The sequence below is a fragment of the Hippocampus bargibanti genome, linkage group LG07, assembly GCF_051943395.1.
Source record: "Hippocampus bargibanti isolate YZ-2025 linkage group LG07, ASM5194339v1, whole genome shotgun sequence".
In the NCBI taxonomy this organism is placed as follows: domain Eukaryota; kingdom Metazoa; phylum Chordata; class Actinopteri; order Syngnathiformes; family Syngnathidae; genus Hippocampus; species Hippocampus bargibanti.
The window spans coordinates 712,477-731,302 of NC_142740.1; the positions used below are offsets into that span (position 1 = coordinate 712,477).

Genomic DNA, 18,826 nt, shown 5'->3' on the forward strand with positions numbered 1-18,826 from the left:
CATGGACAGCGTTTGTGGATTAAAAAACAAACACACAAACAAAAGTTATCTATCTCAAATGGAATTATAGAGAAAATTTTATTATTTTTTTTTATTTTATTATTATTGTTATTAATATTTTACTATTTGTAAATCTAACCCCCCTTTGCAGGTGAGATCATAATAATTTAAAAATGGTTTTAAATGTGAGTGAACGCTGGCGTGTGTGGCTGCCGCTGCTCACCTGCAGAAAAAAATATCCTGTGACTGTAAAGTGACCTCCAGAGTTTTGAAAGGCGCTTCGAAATTAAACGTATTATTATTATTGTTATAAATGGTTCCAGGAAATGAAAAGAAAGAAACAGGAAGTGGGGAAGGTATGAAAGGGCGGGAAACAGAAAACAAACAGGAAGTGAATTTCCCAGGCCATCCACGTGACATGTTTGAATGATGTCGTCTGAAAATGGAATACCGACCGACGCATCCTGTAAATTGCGGCGGGATGATATTTAATAAATATTTGGAACTTCTTGGACTTGTTTTTCCTTCTGTCTGGAGGCGATTGACAACTAAAGGTAAGTGCTCCATGCGACTATTTACGTACTTTGTTTCCCCATATGCAAATTGTTTTCGATTAACTTTCCGGTAACAAGTGAGCACAAAATGTCAATGTGTGTTGCCAATTGAAAAGAGGCCACTTCTCATTTTTTGTTTTGTTCGTTTGGCATCTTTGCAATTTGAGCCACACTAATGCGATTCTGTCTGGGTTCGGTTGTTTGCAACGAGTGAGACACGGTGACGTCGAGTGGGCCACCCGCCATTTTTTTTGTCATTTTCAAAACGTTACGGTGGTCTTATAAAGAATAATAATAATAATAATAAATTTCATTTCTAAGCGCCTTTCAAAACTCACAGTTACTGTCATCGGAGAAAAAAATCCCAAAATAATAAACGAATAAATAAATAAATGAACGAATAAATGAACGAATGAATGAATGAATGAATAAATGAAAGAATGAATGAATAAATAAATGTTTAAATAAATGAATGAATAAATGAAGAAAATAATAACTAAATGAATAAATAGATAAATAACTGAATAAATGAATGAATAAAATGGCATGAGAAATGCAAAAATAATAATAAAAAAACAAGCAAAAATTGTCAGTCAAAAGTTATTGCCATTTCGGCAAAAATAAGTGAACCTGGATTTCGACCAACATTCACCCCCGCAAAAAAAAACAAATTAACACACTAATAAATTAATAAACTAATGAATTAGCCAATCAATAAATTAACAAATTAATACGTTATTAAATTAATAAATGTTCATTTCTGAACTGAAAAGTGACATTGGCTTATTTAGTTGAAAATGATGTTTAATGGGGATCTAGGAACGGATTATTCTCATTTTAATGGTTTCCTATAGGAACTTAATTTTTGGGATACACAATTTTCGCCTTACGCACTGTCTGGGAACCAATTAAGTTTGTGAGCTGAGGTATCACTGTATTGACGTGAGTGAGGGATGCTAGTCATAAAGTGAGCGGGTACTAAAGCTAATGTCTTCACACGTCAAAACCCCCACAGGTCATAAATGCAACATCTCGATGGGGCGTTTTTGCACCAAAAAAATGACGAATGACTTGTAATTCACGCCACATCAGGATGAAAAATATTCGCCTCAAAATAAAGCCGCCGCCGCCGCCACGTGATTATTATTTTTTTCTATTCATGAGATGAAAGAGAAACATTTGTCAATGTGTAAGCCGAACGAGCGCGCCGCTTTTTAGATATGCAAATGAAATGAGGTTGCGACCTTGAATTAGCTGCTATCATTGAATTGGGCCGCGGGGACGTCTGCTACTTTGCTGCGCTAACAAAAAAAAAAAAAGAGAAAAGAGCTTCACATCACATTTCATTATGGGATGCATCCGGAAACTGACTGACGCAATCACTTGTCAATCATTCAATATCTGTAATTGGCAACAATATTTTTTATTTCTATTTATACCCCTCATGATTAAAATTTGTGTCAACTAGTATCAAATAGTTGTGAAGAGGAAAGCATAAATGTTTGCAATCGATTCAAGAAGTCCTTCCGTATCAATTCAAGCCGCCTGGACTCCAATGTAGCGCCCAGAAAATTGTTGCAACACACAACGATTCACCATAGCATTGTTTATGTTTTTTCCTTCTAATTTCGCCATCAACACGAAGTTTTCAGACCAAACAAAGTACCCAAAATAAATGCATTGTGTGTCGCCTTCTTGGTCAGGGGCGTACCCTCCGTGACGTCACGTCAGGCATCGTCATGAACTGGAAAACAAGACTTCCGGAATATTCAGCTCGAGTCTTAAAACGTAAAATATAGCGACATGCGGTGGAATGTTTGTAAAATACGCTCAGTCGAAGTCATTTGAAGCCATTTCACAAATTATGGACACAACTTGTCCGGAGGTGTCGGTTGTCCTTTAAGTGTTCCATGCTTTTTCATTCACGGGCCACAAAAATATGAATTTTGCCGAGCAACAAGCGAGCCCAATAAAGCAAATACAATAAATATTGGTTGAAGCGTGTTGTGGAATTCCTAAAAGCCTCGAGGCAAAAAAAAAACGTACTGAGAATGAACTCTTGCTATTGTCAAATTAGCATTTTTATTTCATCTGAATGTTTCTTTTGGGTCTTGCATTTCAATGATATTTAAAACACCTTTTATATGCAAATTGCAGCAAAGTTTAAAGAAGTTGTCATTACCTCTGAGTTTCTTTTTTCGTACGTGTTTTATGGAAATAGGAACTTTCTTCCACTGATATACAATGATACCTTGGCTTAGGAATGCTTTAGCTAACGACCTTTCCGCTTTACGAACATTATTTTCACGAGAATATAATCCAGTTTCGAGCTCATTTTGTGGCAGTTTCAGCACACTTGAAGTCATTTTTATTGGTGTTTTGCATTTGACAAAAAAATATCAGCCTGCGTGTTTTGGCTATTTTAGATGCGATCAAACGTTTGTCTGATGTCAGTTAGGAAACAAAAAATGGTGTCGGTTGTCCTTTAAAAAAAAACAAAGAGCTGGACTCACTTTCCTTTCAATTTAAAAGACCAAGCAAATGTTTATGTCTCTTTAGCAAACATACATTTGTCCTTCATGGCTGAAAAAAAATGAAATTGGGCTAAATATGAATCCAAATATGTGAAGTAAATGACTTTGGGCCACCTGGCGTTGAGGGAAATCAAAGTGCAAATGGAGGACAGACGGCTGGATGATTTCCACTCGGCTTTGTTTCATGTGCCGTTGATTTCATTCAAACTGTTTTGGATGCAAACATTTCAATGCGAAATGCGCCCCGCCCCCCCCTCTCACTTTATTAACTCATTCACTGCCAGACGATGTGCAAAAATGCGTCCACTCCAGTGCCAGGGTTTTTGTCATTGTCACTTGAATTGCAGGACACACAGAATATTGAGTTTTAGGACGACATCAACATTCGATGCAGTGAATGAAACCGTAGACTGTCTTTTTTCATTCGAAAAAAAAGAGTTAATTCCTAAGTTATATGGGTCTGGAGTTATATGAGCTTAAAATGAGGGCGGCTGTCCAAAATACAATACAATATTGGTTTATAATAAAAATAATAATAATAATACATTTCATTTCTAAGCACCTTTCAAAAGTCTCAAGGTCAGTTTACAGTCACGGGATAAGTTTTTCTGTGGGTGAGCAGCGGCAGCCACACGCGCTAGCGTTCACTCAACCCAGAATAATTCAAATAGATAGAAAGCCAGCTAGTTAGCCCGCTAGATAGCCTGCTAGATAGATAGCTTGCTAGTAGAATATCGATATAACGAGACTTTACTGTATATACAGTAAAGTCTCGCTATATCGATAATCAAGGGAGTCCGAAAAAATATCGATATAACCGGGACTATCGATATATCCGTAATCAATATAACGAGACTTTACTGTGTATATATATATATATATATATATATATATATATATATATATATATATATATATATATATATATATATATATATATATATATATAGCGCTTTAACAACAGCTGAAGCTGGAGCAAAAAAAAAAAATCGGCATCCCGGAAGAAAAACCAAAACTCAAACAAATTCTGGAATGACGCTCTACGTCATATTTTCGTCAATGGCAGTGAATGAGTTACATTTTTTTCTCCGATGCCCCCTGAACTCTTCCAGGCGCTAATTGAGCCCCGAGGTGGGAAACAGGAAGTGGAATTTGTGCGCCGGCAAACAGATTGATGAGTGCACGAGCGTGCGGGTAAAGCTTATTTTCCTCGTACCCCCCCTGAAGGAACGGGCATCAATCAGCCAATCAATAAGTGCCATCGCACATACACACATACACACAATACACACAATACACAACAACAACGGCTAGGCGGCGCGCGGAGCATCAAGAATTTAATTTGATCTTATAAATCGACTCAAAATGCTTTCATCAGCAACATCGAGACACTCAAGCTTTTTTCCGACATTTTCTCAAAACGATACCAGCACGTCAATATCGATTAGTGATACTGTTTCATTTGACATCATGACGATCAATTGTCAAAAAAAAAACAGAAAAAAAACTATATACAGTGATACCTTGGCTTATGAACTTAATTGGTTCCCACACAGAGCATGTAAGGCGAAAAGTGTGTATCCCAAAAATTAATTTCCCATAGGAAACCATTTAAATGAGAAAAATCTGTTCTCAGGTCCCCATAAAACATCATTTTCTACTAAATAAGCCATAGAACTACACGAAATATACCTTATTTTATGTATAATATGTGTTATAGTATTAGAATGAAAGAAATAAGCTGTACTGTATAATAAAATTGTTTTATTGACCTTTGTGATGGTCGTTAATGGCTTGATGGAATGGAGTGGCCGGTTTCATCAGCATTAATCACTTGATAAGGAACGTAGCCTTCTTCTTTCTTCTTCTTGATCCCTTGTAGCTGCTTTCTCTGCCATAATTTTACCTAGTTCCTCATCAACTGTGTTCTGTTTAGCTGGGTTGATAGCTTTTTGCATCAAGTGTACAGATGACTTGTGCGGGTTATTTGTGGAGCCTGATTGATGGGAAATTTTAACCTTGCAATCTACACTCTGCTTTTGAACTATCAAAGTTGAAACGAGTCTAAACTTCACTGTTTTTCGATCCATTTTCTCACTCTCACTGTCGTCTGCCTGTCTCTTTAATGTTTAAACCCCCCCAACCCACACTCACTGCTGCGTTCTTGACCAATCACGTGGCTTTAACCAAAGACTGGGGGTGGGGAATAGAGGACAAAAACAAATTGACTGCCATTTTCTCGTCAGAAGAACGGGCTCGTTCGCGAACGACACATCATTCATTGTGGCAGCTCCGTGTGTATCCCGAAAAATAGTTTGTATGCCAAGGTTAAATTTTCATGAATGTAACGTTGGTAAATGGCAAAGTTCGTAAGCCAAGGGGGTATCACTGTACCTGGTATCTGTACCCGCTCACCCATTTTCAAAACACTGCGTCCTTAGTCGTTACAATTGACTGGCAGATGATGACATGATAGCTTTGACATGTTTTTGGTCATATTAATGCGCATTTCCACGCCTCGTTTCTGTGAAATGTGCGCGTGAATGGAACTGGGCAAGAAAAAGGCTCCATGTCTTTGCGTGCGTGTTAATTGGAGGATAATCCATCGCATGGAGAAGGCAACGGCAGCTGGCTTAAATAACAACATGATAGCTTTCCGAGCAGCATGTGGTCAGCAAACAGCGTGCACGAGCGTGGCTAAGCTGAAGATTTGTCGCACCAAACGCTTCAAGAAAAACGGTGACAGCCGCATGAAGCCGCCACCCCCTGCCGAGATGGTGCCATCCGTTATTTTCCTCGAAAGCGCTACTAGCATAAAACGGGTCGAGCGATTTAGTGTACAATGGCGATTTTGATGGGGTTCAAACCACCACAAAATATTAATTTAGTCATTGCTAGCATTTTTTGTAAGTGAAAATGTTCCATATTTGGAGTCTGGTCGCGCTCTGTGAATTTTGTTTCTGCTTAATAGCGTCCAATTTATGACATATTTGAATAGAAAATGTTCAAGAGCACTATACAATAATTCATACCTTCATCCCATCTCTGATGGACTTTGAAGTCAGCAAATCCTCCACGTTGCATCTCCAGTTGGTCCATACTACTGCTACTTGCCTCTTGACTGGTGCTCGTAAGAGGGAGCATATCACTCCCACTCTGTTATCCATTGACCAGCTCATTTTCGAGTTTATTTTTGGAAGATCTTATCCTCCATGAAGTATCTCCAGTTGATCCATAATATTGCTACTCACCTCTTGACTGGTGTTTGTAAGAGGGAGCATATAACTCCCACTCTGGTAAACATTGACCAGCTAATATTCGAGTTTATTTTTGGAAGATCTAATGATTTAGTTTTCACATCTTAAAATGATTTTGTGCTTTCTAATGTCTCCGTTATGAATTATATTATTTTTTTGCTCCATGTACAGCGGTGTGAAGACACCGGTGGTTGTTTTAAAGAAATATAGTCGAGTGGGATGTTGGGTGTTTGTTCATACATTGAGAAAATATCGGAGGAATTTGATTTATATCGGAAATTACATCCATCCTCGCCCTTGAGCAACTCAGAGAGACCCCATAAACGACACTGGTGCTTTTTATTGAATTATTTTACGAGGCAAGCGCTTCGTTTTAGCGTTTATTTTTTTCCCCTTAACATAAATTTCAAAACTTTGTGATACGGGACAGAATTCAGGAAGGTTACATGAGCCAACATTAGCACAGAAGATTGTTAAGTTTCATATTAAAAGTAGCAAGAAAAAAACGACTTTTGGATTCAAGATAGAGTGATCCCTCCCTCAGTTCATGAACGTTTTATCTCATGAACCTTTCACCTTACGGACATTAAATTCGCGAGAATATAATCTTGGCAGACGAACTAGTTTTCGCCGGACGAACCTAACCACACATCACCACTTGCTGGCGGACTAGTTTTCGGCAGATGAACACCAAACCACACGGTCAAAGTTTTCATCACCTCCCCCCGTCTTTTGAGTGCAGGCATGATTTGTTATCAAGTGGAGTACTTTTGCCATTATGGCACCGAAAATGACTCCTGGATTCAAGATATTAACTTTTAAGAATTTCTTTACATGGGGGATGTTTTTTTTTCAAGTTACGATCAAATACCCCCACCACTGTGAGACTAATAAAGGCCAATCCAATCCAATCCAAATAGTTGCTTCGTATTCGTCAAGGGGGGTCCGCTCATAAATTGCAAATAAACCGAGTTAAAAGCCGCGGCGTGAGCAATTGCGTTCTCTCAACTGCGAGTGTGCGACGATCTCTTTGTCATGAACTCACAATTGAGCAGATGTTATTCAAAGTGGTGCCTCTCCTCATCCTCAAAACTCGACCAGGGTGAGCGACATTTTCTTGAAAGCTGCACGCAGCGTAGGCAAGACCCCCGCCTTGCCCCCCCCCCCTCACCCCAGATGCAATTGTTGTGACTGTAGTGTCGCAACGTCGCAAATGCCTTTGCTAATGATTGCCATTGAACTTGTCAATCAAAGCTATTTACGGGTTTCTGATTGGTGTTGCATCATGGCGACCGTGTGATCCGAGCACTAATTATGTCCGCGTCGCGTCCCCTTCAATTGTGTTTAATTAAAGCTTTGTTCATCGACTGAAGGAGGCGAATTCTCCGAACCGCGTAGGAGGGAAAAGGCCAGCAGCTGCTTCCAAGAACCACTTAAAGGACAACGACACCATTTGTTTGTTTCCTGACTGACATCTGAAAAACCTTTTATAGCATCTAAAATACCCCAAACACGCAGGATGATATTTTTAGTCAAATGCAAAACAACAATCAAAATGACTTCAAGTGTCCAAAATCTGCAAAAAAATTGAGCTCGGAACTGATGAGATTCAGAAGGTCCCGCCTCCTTGTTCGTGACGTCATGCCACGATACTCCTTCACAAACTGCCTTGCTCCAGAATCAAAACAATGGCTTCAGAGAGTTCAGATTTGGAGAAGATGCTTTCTTGTTACTCATCCAGTTATGAATATGATTCAAATAGTTCTGAAGAGGAAAGCATACATGTTTGCAATCGATTAAAGGAGTCCTCCCGTATCAATTCGAGCCGTCTGGACTCCAATGTCGCGTCCCAGAAAATGCACAAGATGGCGCACAAGCTCTGTTGGAAATGGGCTGATTTGTGTCAATTTACACCTTTATGCGTGTTACCGCAATTGGCTGCGACACACAACGATTCACCATCGCGTTATTGATGTAGTTTTCCTAAAAAATACCCAAAATGCATTGTGTGTCGCTTTCTCTGTCATGGGCGTTCCCTACGTGACGCCACTTTCGGGCATCGTCATCAACTCAAAAACAAGACTTCCTGAATATTCAGTGTGACTCTTAAAAGGTCAAATAATACTAGCTATATGCGGTGGAATCTTTGTAAAATACGCTCAGTAGAAGTCATTTAAAGTCATTTTACAAATTATGGACGAGGTGTCGGTTGTAGTATTTTTTTTTTGTAACGTTACGATCAAGTAGCATGCAGATGTTGCCCAGTTTGGCCTTAGTTACAAGTGAGGATAAAGAGCTTAGCAATGCGCCGAATAAGCGCTGAAATGGCTCTGTGAAAATGGATTCCTGTCGTACGCCGCCTGCCCTTAGAAGTCGGCGTGGTTGATGTTCAGCAGCAAATTGCTGCATATGGTACGGATTTTCCCAGTTGGAAAGGCAGCCTCTCCGGGGACCGGACAGCTGTTCCAAGACGACAATTGACCAAAAGGGAAAGTAGTTCAGAATGCGCACATGAAACAACATTTGATTTATGATCAGCCTTTGTGGGGAGCACAAAGCCGTTTGAAGATGATCAAGCCGTTCTCTCTGTTCTATCCTTTTGTCAAATATTAATTAGCATCCTTTTTTTTTTAAACAGAACTTTTATTTGGGTCTGATTTAGCTGAAAGGGTCAGTATGAATTTTTAATTGCCATTTCAAGGATTCTTGAGGATTTCAGGCGAATGCCTGACTGAAAATCAATCCTGTGTTCGGGGCCGCTGCAAAAAATGGACCAACTCTGACTTAGGACAGCGGACAAAAATGATTGGCACCGCCCTACCCACGCTTGACGACTTGCACACTGCAAGAATCGAAATAAGGGCAACGGAAAATCCGACTGGACCCTCCGCGCCCTGCCCACCACCTCTTCCAGCGACTCCCCTCAGCTAGCCAGCTCGCTAATAGATAGCTCGATAGCTAATGTGTTTCCTGACTCAAATAGCTAGCCAGATAGCCAGCTAATAGCTAGCCAGATAGCTAGACACATAGCTATTACCTAGCCATCTAAACAGCTAATAGCTAGCGAGATAGATAGCTAACAACCAGCTAGCTAACTAGCTACATAGATGGGTGAGTGGAGGGGTTCGGGTTGGGTGGATGGATGGATAGATAATAGATAGATAGATAGATAGATAGATAGATAGATAGATAGCTGATAGCTAGATCGACAGCTGGATAGCTGATAGCTAGATAGATAGCTGATAGCTAGATAGATAGATAGCTGATAGCTAGATAGCTGATAGCCAACCAGATAGATAGCAAGCCAGCCTGCTAATAGCTAGCTAGATAGCTCATGTTTCCTGACTCGCCTTAAAGATTGTCAAAACAGCAGCTGAAGTTAAAAACGGTAACAGTAACAACAAAAAAGGCTTTGGTAAACCTACATACTTGGCAATAAATATGATTCTGATTCTGAAAAGCACCATTTTTTGAAATGGTTGAAGATATGGCACTTGTATCCCCGTAAGGCTCGAGATAAATCCGCCGCTCGCTTCTCCCATCTCACAAAACACACATCATCACTCACGCTCATCTCACGCATTGCCAGAGCGGCATGGGGTTGGACGCTCGCCGCAGCCCGTCCAACGTCCGTCGAGCGGCGTCCCGACGCAGTCACGGCCGCCGTCGCCATCAAGGTGATGGATGGCGTCACAGAGCAGCTGATGACGGAAGCCTTGTGGACGAGAGCTCGCCAAGCTCGCCGGGATTGAAAACGAGTGACCTCGCTATCCGGCAGCCACCATAAAACAGGAGAATGCACAGAAACGGTGATCAACATGCCCTACCGGAGAATGCGGCGAACCCGTTGCACAGCCAAAGGTGGCAAAATGTGGTCACACTCTGTACTTAAAGGACAATCGACACCATTTTTTTCATTCCTGACTGACATCAGAAAAACGTTTTATAGCATCTCATAATGATGATAATACATTTCATTGATAAGCGCCTTTCAAAACTCTCAAGGTCACTTCACAGTCACAGGAGAAGTTTTCCTGTGGGTGAGCAGCGGCTGCCACACATGCCAGCATTCACTCAACCTGGAAGTAAATAGAGGGCTAGCTAGCCAGCTAGTAGATAGCCAATAGATAGCTATATAGCTAGATAGTTACTTAGCTAATACACTGAATATCACTAATATACACACATAGAAAGCTAACTAGCCAGCTAGTAGATAGCTAATAGATAGACAACAGATAGCTCGCTACATACCTAGATAGCTATATAGCTAGCTAGCTAGAAAGTTAGCTAATACACTGAATGTCACTAAAGTACACAGATAGAAAGCCAACAATTAAGGTATATTTTGTGTATTTTTTAGGCTTATTTAGTAGAAAATGATGTTTTATGGGACCTGGGAACGGATTATTCTAATTTCTAATAATTTCTTATGGGAAATAAATTTTTGGCAGACAAACTTTTCGCCTTACACACACTTTCTGGGAACCAATTGAGTTTGTGAGCTTAGGTATCACTGTATAATGTTTTTGTTTTTGTTTGGGTAATAAAATCTTTTTTTCACCAACCTACACATGCTCGAAGGCGACATAGCATTTGGGCTAGCATCACCCGTCCATTTACCCCGTCAACTGATCACACGATAAACTGTCCACCGTCTGTAAAAAGTCCGTCCCTGACGACTCGTTACTGACACTGAGAGGATGAGGCAAGAGAATCCAAATGCTCCCACAAAGTATGACCAGAAACATTTAGCATCGGTGACATCGAGCGCGTTAGCTAATTAAAAGCAGACGCGCCATCCAGCTGCACGTCAATTCCGGCAGCTGGCGTCGGCTTGCGCAGGCGCGATAATGCGGCCCGTCGGACCACGCAAAGTTTCTGGTGTGGCGTGTTGGGGGGGGGTCTCAATTTTCTTCATGCTCGGCTGGACTAATGCCGCCTTCGTCAGCCTATTTGGGATTCTACCCGTGATGAAGCCACAGGAGAGACGCAGCAAAAGCTGCAGAGTCTAACTTCATTTGATCCGGTGGACGCCGGCCGCCGCTGACGACTTGCCTGGCCTGGCCTTCCCTTGATGCGTCTTTGAAGAAATGCGATCTGTAGGTGGAAAAAAAAACCTGTTTGGCTTCAAAGGAAGGTTGCTGAGGTCTGAAAAGCAGACGGCATCTGACAAAGGATGGAAAAGGACAAAGATGGTGAAAAAAAAGAACCGAGTTAGGGCTTCGGTGAGTCGATCTCAGAGGTTCGCCGGATCCAAAGAGCAAATTTGATGTTTGTCTTGATTGACAAGTTGTTAGTTAGTTGTCAGATGTGGCAGGCATCGTGGCGTGCTGGAGTCCAGCAAGTCGAGCTGTGAAACTCCGTCTGACTCTGTGCGAGTCTGAGTCCCAAGGATTCTGATTCAATTGCTGCTGTGGACTGCAAATTTCCCCATTGCGGGACGAATAAAGGTATTCTGATTCTGATTCTCTGTCCCGCAACCGCTCCTTTTCGACCCGTTTTCATGCGTGGGAAACGTCTCGGCCTGACGCACTTCAAAGACATCAAAGCACCCGTGACGCCACACAATGCCACAAGGCTCACCTCCCGGAAGGCGACGCAGGAAAAAAAACACGAGCCGGTAGGAAGTGAGCCGTTCCGGGAAACGCGCACGTCTGCCGCTTCGGGTCGTTCGGCCTCGACGAAGTACCTGGTGCGAGAAGTTTGGCACTTGGACTAGCTCGACTTTCGCCACGTCCAGGGGGCTCAACCTTCGCCGCGGAGGTCCACGCCTTGATCGAGTCGACAGTTCGTCAGCACGGTCATTGAAAGAAAGGTTGAATGAATGAGCATATGAAACTGGTGCGGGTTCGGTGCCTCCAACAAGATCAAGAACCGCTGCTTCAGAATAAAAGAGCCGCACGGAAAGGATCGGCAATCATTTTTTTGCCGGGCGCAATGGCGTTACAGGCGTTACTCGCCACCCAATTAACCTTCTTTTCACTTTTGTCTTGTAGCGTCATTGTTTCCAATTCACGTCCACCGTATTCAAGTTTGCTGGCTGCGCCACCTTCGTTGTGAAATGTTCTGTGGCGCAACTTCCTCCGAACGCCTTTGATTGATTTCCACAAGGCCGTGACTGAACGCTAATGAGACGACTATTGATTTATGGCCTTACATAAGCAGGATTCCTCGGAACTTCCCGCTGCTGTTTAAGGAATGAACCGGATTGCGGCCGAGTCGCCCGTTTGTGGCTCGTAAATGTTTTGGGGCGGCGAGTGTAGCACAATGGCGGACGACGGCCTGCTCGGATTATGTCGAGATGTCAACGCGTCGGCGCGATAATTCAAGGACAACCGACGTCACTTTTTTGTTTCCTAACTGACATCAGAAAAACGTTTTATCGCATCTAAAATAGCCAAAACACGCAGTATGATATTTTTTTCATGCTACTTTTTTTCTGTAATTATTTCTTTGTTTTGTTTAATTTGTTTGTTTGCTTCATTTATTTCATGTTATTTATTTATATATTTATTTTTTTATTCATCTATTTATTTTTAATTTTATCTTATTCTATTGTATTTTTGTTGTTCAGGTAATTTTATTTCAAGCTATTTATTTATGTATTTATTTAATTAATGTTAATTAATTAATTAATTAATTGTTTGTGTATTTATGTATTTTTCTTATTTTATTTTATTTCTTTGCTTCATTTATTTCAGGTATTTTTTTCATGCTACTTTTTTATGTAATTATTTCTTTGTTTTATTTAATTTGTTTGCTTCATTTATTTCGTGTTATTTATTTATATATTTATTTTTTATTCGTCTATGTACTTTTTAATTTTATCTTATTTTATTGTATTTTTTGTTCGCTTCATTTATTTCAGGTAATTTTATTTCAAGCTATTTATTTATTTATTTATTTATGTATTTATTTATTTATTTGTTTATTTATTTTCCCCCTCGGTTTGCTTCCCACGGGGCTTTCCGCTGAGGGGTCGTCCAGAGCGCGCAGCCTCCCCTCTGCGAATTCCCAAACGCCAGCGAGTTGACTGCACACCCGAGTGCTTTTCCCCACACGAGCTCCTTGATGGAAGTAATAAGCTTCATGAGCGAGCGAAGCGCAGCGCCACATAAATTGTCTGCCAAACGTTCACTTCATTAAAAGTATTCCTCCAGCCGGGAAATAAAAATCCCATCAAAGAAGCGTGAAGCCGAAGGAGAGAAATTACACTGGTGTGAAGCAAGAGGGGTTGAGGGGGGGTTGAAATAAAAAACCGCTCACGGTGAAATTCCATCGTTGTTTCACGGCACGCGTCCTTGACGAACGAGTCCCTTTCGGCTCGCTGATTTCTTGGACTCCAAACATGAGGTACCCGCATCATCTCATTAAAGCGGCGAGACCCCCCCCCACCCCCTAGACGCCCCTTTTTCATATCGGAAATCAAATTCTTGGCTGCACCCACATTCAAAAAGCTGTCGTCAAAAAGTGCTTTCCAACTGTACGTCGCCCTTCTGTGATTAATATGTTCTAACTATTGGCGTGGATTTGGAGGGGGGGGGGGGGTCCCTGGTCACAGTTGTCTCAGACCCCCAGGGGGCTAATAGCGTTGCGTCAAACTAAAATGGGTGGCTTCCTCTTCAATTTTGGACATGATTTTCTATTTTTCTGTGCATTCTCGAGCCATCGAGCGACGTTTGAGCGTTAGCGGCTAATGCTAGTTGAAACCCTCAATTTTGGCTATTTTCTTCTGTGACGCACATAAATAATTTTCCGGAAAATTCTGACGATAATAAAAATGGCCGCTCCAATCAAAAATGAAATGCTTGCTGGTCAAATTCCAGCATAGTTTTTGAAATGTTTTTTACGCATGCTGTTAGCAAAGTCTACCAAGTTTTATACCGAATAGTGCAACTGTTGTCAAGGCTAATTTATGACTTTTCAGCTATCAAATTGTCATCTTTTGACCAAATGGCAACTTCAAACCAAAATGGCCGACTTCCTGTCCAATTAACAATATGGGCTTTTTGTGATTATTTTTTGTGCCTCCTGCTATCATAGAAATATCCACCAAATTTCCTACCAATAAGCGAAACTGTTTGTCAGGGAATAATTTGTTCAATATTGTTCAATGAATATAATCTAAAATGTGACAAATAGTGATTATTACATTTCCAGCGTTTGTTCATTTTTGAGGATTCTTATTGCTGTTTTTAACCTTTCAGTGTGTGTCTTTGCGCCCCAATGTCTGAGTGTGTGCCCTCAAGTGTGTCTATGTGTGTCCCGCCCCCGCTCCCCCCAAAATGCTTGGCAAAGTGTCCCTCCTCAAAAATAGCAAGCTTTTAGAGAGCCGCCTCCTCCACGCCGAAGACTAATGGAGGGAAAAGACGAGTGAGGGTGGATGAGAGTCATGAAGAGGGGGGGAGACGGGGGGGGGGGGAGACGGAGAGTGAGAGAGCGATCGACAGAGCCAAAGCCAGAGAGGAAGGCTGGGTGAAAGGGACAGACCTCGCATCAAGCTCACGTGAACCTCGACGACCGCCTTCGTTCACGCGCACCGTCGCTTTCAGCAGCGCGCCGGGTAGGACCATCAAAGATTCACTTTCTTTCTTCTGTTTTGCACGTGCATTGAAAAGGTGCTCATCATCATCATCATCATCATCATTCACATCGTCCGTGTTGTCATCACCTGCAGCCATTGGCGCCTCATCATCATCATCTTCATCTTCATCATCATCAGTATCAGCAGCGTTGACATGGTTATCATATAAAGGCTCAACCCGAGTGTGGGAATCACATCAAGGGGCGGCGGGGGGGGGGTCGCCATATCAAGTAGGTCACTTTATTTCATGTTGTTATGATTATTATTATACTGTCCGGATACTTAACAAGACACGGTCGTGCCGCGGGCTGTTTTCGTGCGTCTCTCCGCCAACTTGGGAAAGCACTAACAAGCAGGGCCAGATGTGCGTGTGTGTTTGTGTGTATGAGTGTAAGAATGATGTTTCACCAATGTGCATTGTCACTTCTTACATTATTTGTCAAATAAAAAACAATTAATGACATTAAATTAATACAAATAAATAAATACACAAATACATTATATATATATATATATATATATATATATTTTTATATATATATATATATATATATATATATAGATAGTCCCGGTTACAGTAAAGTCTCGTTATATCGATATCGGATATATCGATAGTCCCGGTTATATTGATACTATTTCTATGCACGCACGGAGAAAATTACATGCAAACAGGGTCGGATATATCGATAGTCCCGGTTATATCGATATTTTTTCGGACTCCCTTGAATATCGATATAACGAGACTTTACTGTATGTGTATGTGTGTGTATATATATATATATATATATATATATATATATATATATATATATATATATAGTAAAGTCTGGTTATATCGATATCGGTTATATCGATAGTACTGCTTATTACGATACTATTTCTATGAACGCAAGGAGAAAATGTACATGCCGCAGGATCGGATATATCGATAGTCCGGTTATATCGATATTTTTTCCCACTCCTGAGAATATCCATATAACGAGACTTTACTGTATGTATGTATCTCTCTCTCTCTCTCTCTCTCTCTCTCTCTCTCTCTCTCTCTCTCTCTCTCTCTCTCTCTCTCTCTCTCTCTCTCTCTCTCTCTCTCTCTCTCTCTCTCTCTCTCTCTCTCTCTCTCTCTCTCTCTCTCTCTCTCTCTCTCTCTCTCTATATATATATATTTAATTAGCCATGCATGTGCCTGTATTTCTGTGTGTGTAAGTGTATATTCTTGTCTTTCTATCTTCATGAGGCCCAAATCTTGATATTTGATTTTTTTTTTGTCTTGGGACATTTTTCCTCATGGCGCCATTTTGTCTTGTCCACATGAGAAAACCTGTTTTCTGTGTGTGTATGTGTGTGTTCTTGTCTTTCTATACAAGTTGGCACAAATCTTGATCATTCTCCAATTTCACAAGTGGATTTTTTTCTCTCTCTGGAATGTTCTCCTGTCCACATTCCCAAAAATAAAAAACCGTGATGGGTTGAGTTATTTTCACCCCTTTTCAGTGTGTGCGTGCGTGCGTGCGTGCGTGCGCACCAAGGATGGGTGAGAGCTTTCTAAGCACTAAGGCGACCAGAGATGCTCAAATGTGTCTCCGCTTTGGTCATTTCAGCCCACCGCACTTGTACCCTCTCTTGTACTTTAGCCATTAAGCCCCACTTCCTCCCTCTCTCCATTTATTTATTCCTCCATCCATCCATCCGACCAACCAACCAACCAACCGTTCATTCCTCTTTCTCTTCATCGGCGCCTCCATCGACGACGTCAAAAGTTCTATTTTTATGAATAAAAATGGAAGTGGTTGCGGAGCAAAAGTGCCACGGGAACACCGATTTGCCATTTGGAGTGATGTCGCCACTCATTGTGGCGACCAGACAAATCACGCTTTCACTTGCATGCCGACACGCGCTGCGCGTGTGTGGGCATCACGCGCAAATCCCGCCAAAATAAAGCAAAGCGGCGCTAAAAAGGCACAATAACTGCAGAGACAAAAGTGTGCCACAAGATGTGTTTTTTTTTCCGTTTTTTTGAAGGATTGAAAAAGAGGCTTTTACACGTCTGTTGTGTGAAGCGTTACACGTGGATGATGATGATGATGATGATGATGATGCTAAACGGCGTCGTCAATGCGCTAATCCACCAGGCGAGCGGCGTCTCCCTGGGAGGGAATCGTTTGGCTGTGGTGAAAGGAAAAGAGCTTGTGTTTGGAAAATTGAAGTGGGCGGTCTCGTATGGATCCTGCATAGCGCTGAGATTTCTTTTTTTGAAATACATATATACAGGTCACATCCAACTTACGACCGGCTCGACTTACGACCACCCGTACTCACAGAGGGGGGAGTTTGCCAGTCATTTTGCCTCCGAGTCTCTATTCGATATTTTGAATGGATTTGGACTTACGACCGTTTGGTCGGAACGGAACTCGCTCGTAAGTCGGATGTTACCTGTTTTGCAAACGTGGTGAGGTGTCATATCAACAACTCCAACCCGCACATTGTGTTTAAAATTATTTTAACCGCAATAACAAAACTTTCAGACAGACATGACAACCCCACGTCAACTACCGTGACAATGTTACCTTTCTGTTTTACACGCTCGTTAAAAAAATACAACAAAAACGTCCTGGGTCTCATTTGCATGTAAATGGTTCATAGCGCATTTGTTTAGTCGCCGTCATTATTCGCGCCACGTTTTAGCCGCCGCATTGATCGCGGCAAGAATTTCCGCGCTTGAATCCGTCACGTCACTTTGGCCAGATTTGTTTTCACGCGCATCCGAATAATTTACAGTGAGACCTCAGTTTACGAACGCCTTGGCTTACCAACTTTTCGGACGTTAAATGTATGAAAATTTGACCTTGGCGTACAAACTATTTTTCGGGATACACACGAAGCGCCACAACGAGTGATGTGTCATTCGCGAACAAGCGCGTTCTCCAAACAAGGAAATGGCAGCCGACTTTTTTTTGTCCTCTATTCCCCGCCCCCAGTCTTTGGTTAAAGCCACATGATTGGTCAAGAACGCAGCAGTGAGGGGAGGGGGGATTACACATTAAAAAGACAGGCAGACGACTAAGAGAGAGTAAGAAAATGGATAACAATCACAAACTTTATTTACAATATTTTTTTGACAGATTTTGCACAAAATGAACCAACGGAGCCTGAAAAAAATGGACGTCAACTCCTCAGCGCTCGTCCACTGAGGTTTCAGCGATGAGAGGCCACGTGGTGCTTCTTCTTCTTCTCTTCTTCCGAGCCGGCCGGGTGACTTCGCAAGATCTGCTACTTCGGCCATCGGCGGGGTCAGAGGTTAAATTGGGAACCGGGCTCAACGCCACGCAGAGGAGGACTCGTTTGGAAATTGAAGGGCCGATTAAGGAGGAGGGCTCCGCCGCGCAGGGTGAGCAAGGACCCGGGCGGCCGCGATCTCGCCCGAAGAGGAGTTGGCTTTGGAATCAGTTCTTCGTCATCGAGGAGTACCGTGGTCCTGAACCGGTGCTCATCGGACGGGTAAGTGGAGCCAAAATAACAGTCAACTGCAAAAACAAACTTTTGTTTCTTTGCGTGTCTCCTTCAATGCTCAAGGCCGTGTGGATTTTCACAGTCAAAAATCAGTTTGTCTCGGCAACATAAAATTTGTACATTAAATAAATACATAAACAAATAAACACATACATACATACATACATACATACATACATACATACATACATACATACATACATACATACATACATACATAGATGATAGTTGGCTAGCTAGCTAGCTAGATGGCTAACCAGCTGGATAGATGGCTAGCTAGCTGAATAGATGGATAGCTTGCTGAATAGATGGCTAGCTAGCTAGCTGTATAAATGGATAGATTGACACAGTAGATGGCTAGCTAGCTGGATAGATGGCTTGCTAGCTTGA

At 41.7% G+C, this 18,826-nt stretch overlaps 1 protein-coding gene across 2 annotated transcripts in view; it reads left to right on the forward strand.

Annotated features, from left to right (window-relative positions):
• The first annotated feature begins 239 nt into the window (after positions 1-239).
• Positions 240-18,826, forward strand: part of LOC148895036 (cadherin-24-like) — a 37,153-nt gene continuing 18,566 nt past the window's right edge. The window contains exons 1-2 of one of the 2 annotated variants that reach the window (XM_089000934.1): positions 240-554; positions 18,049-18,424. In XM_089000934.1, the coding sequence (XP_088857060.1) occupies positions 18,128-18,424 (297 nt within the window). In that variant the 5' untranslated portion in view covers positions 240-554; positions 18,049-18,127. Of the gene's footprint in view, positions 555-14,565; positions 14,909-18,048; positions 18,425-18,826 lie in introns of those variants that run through there. The other variant, XM_089000933.1, reaches the window with a different exon arrangement.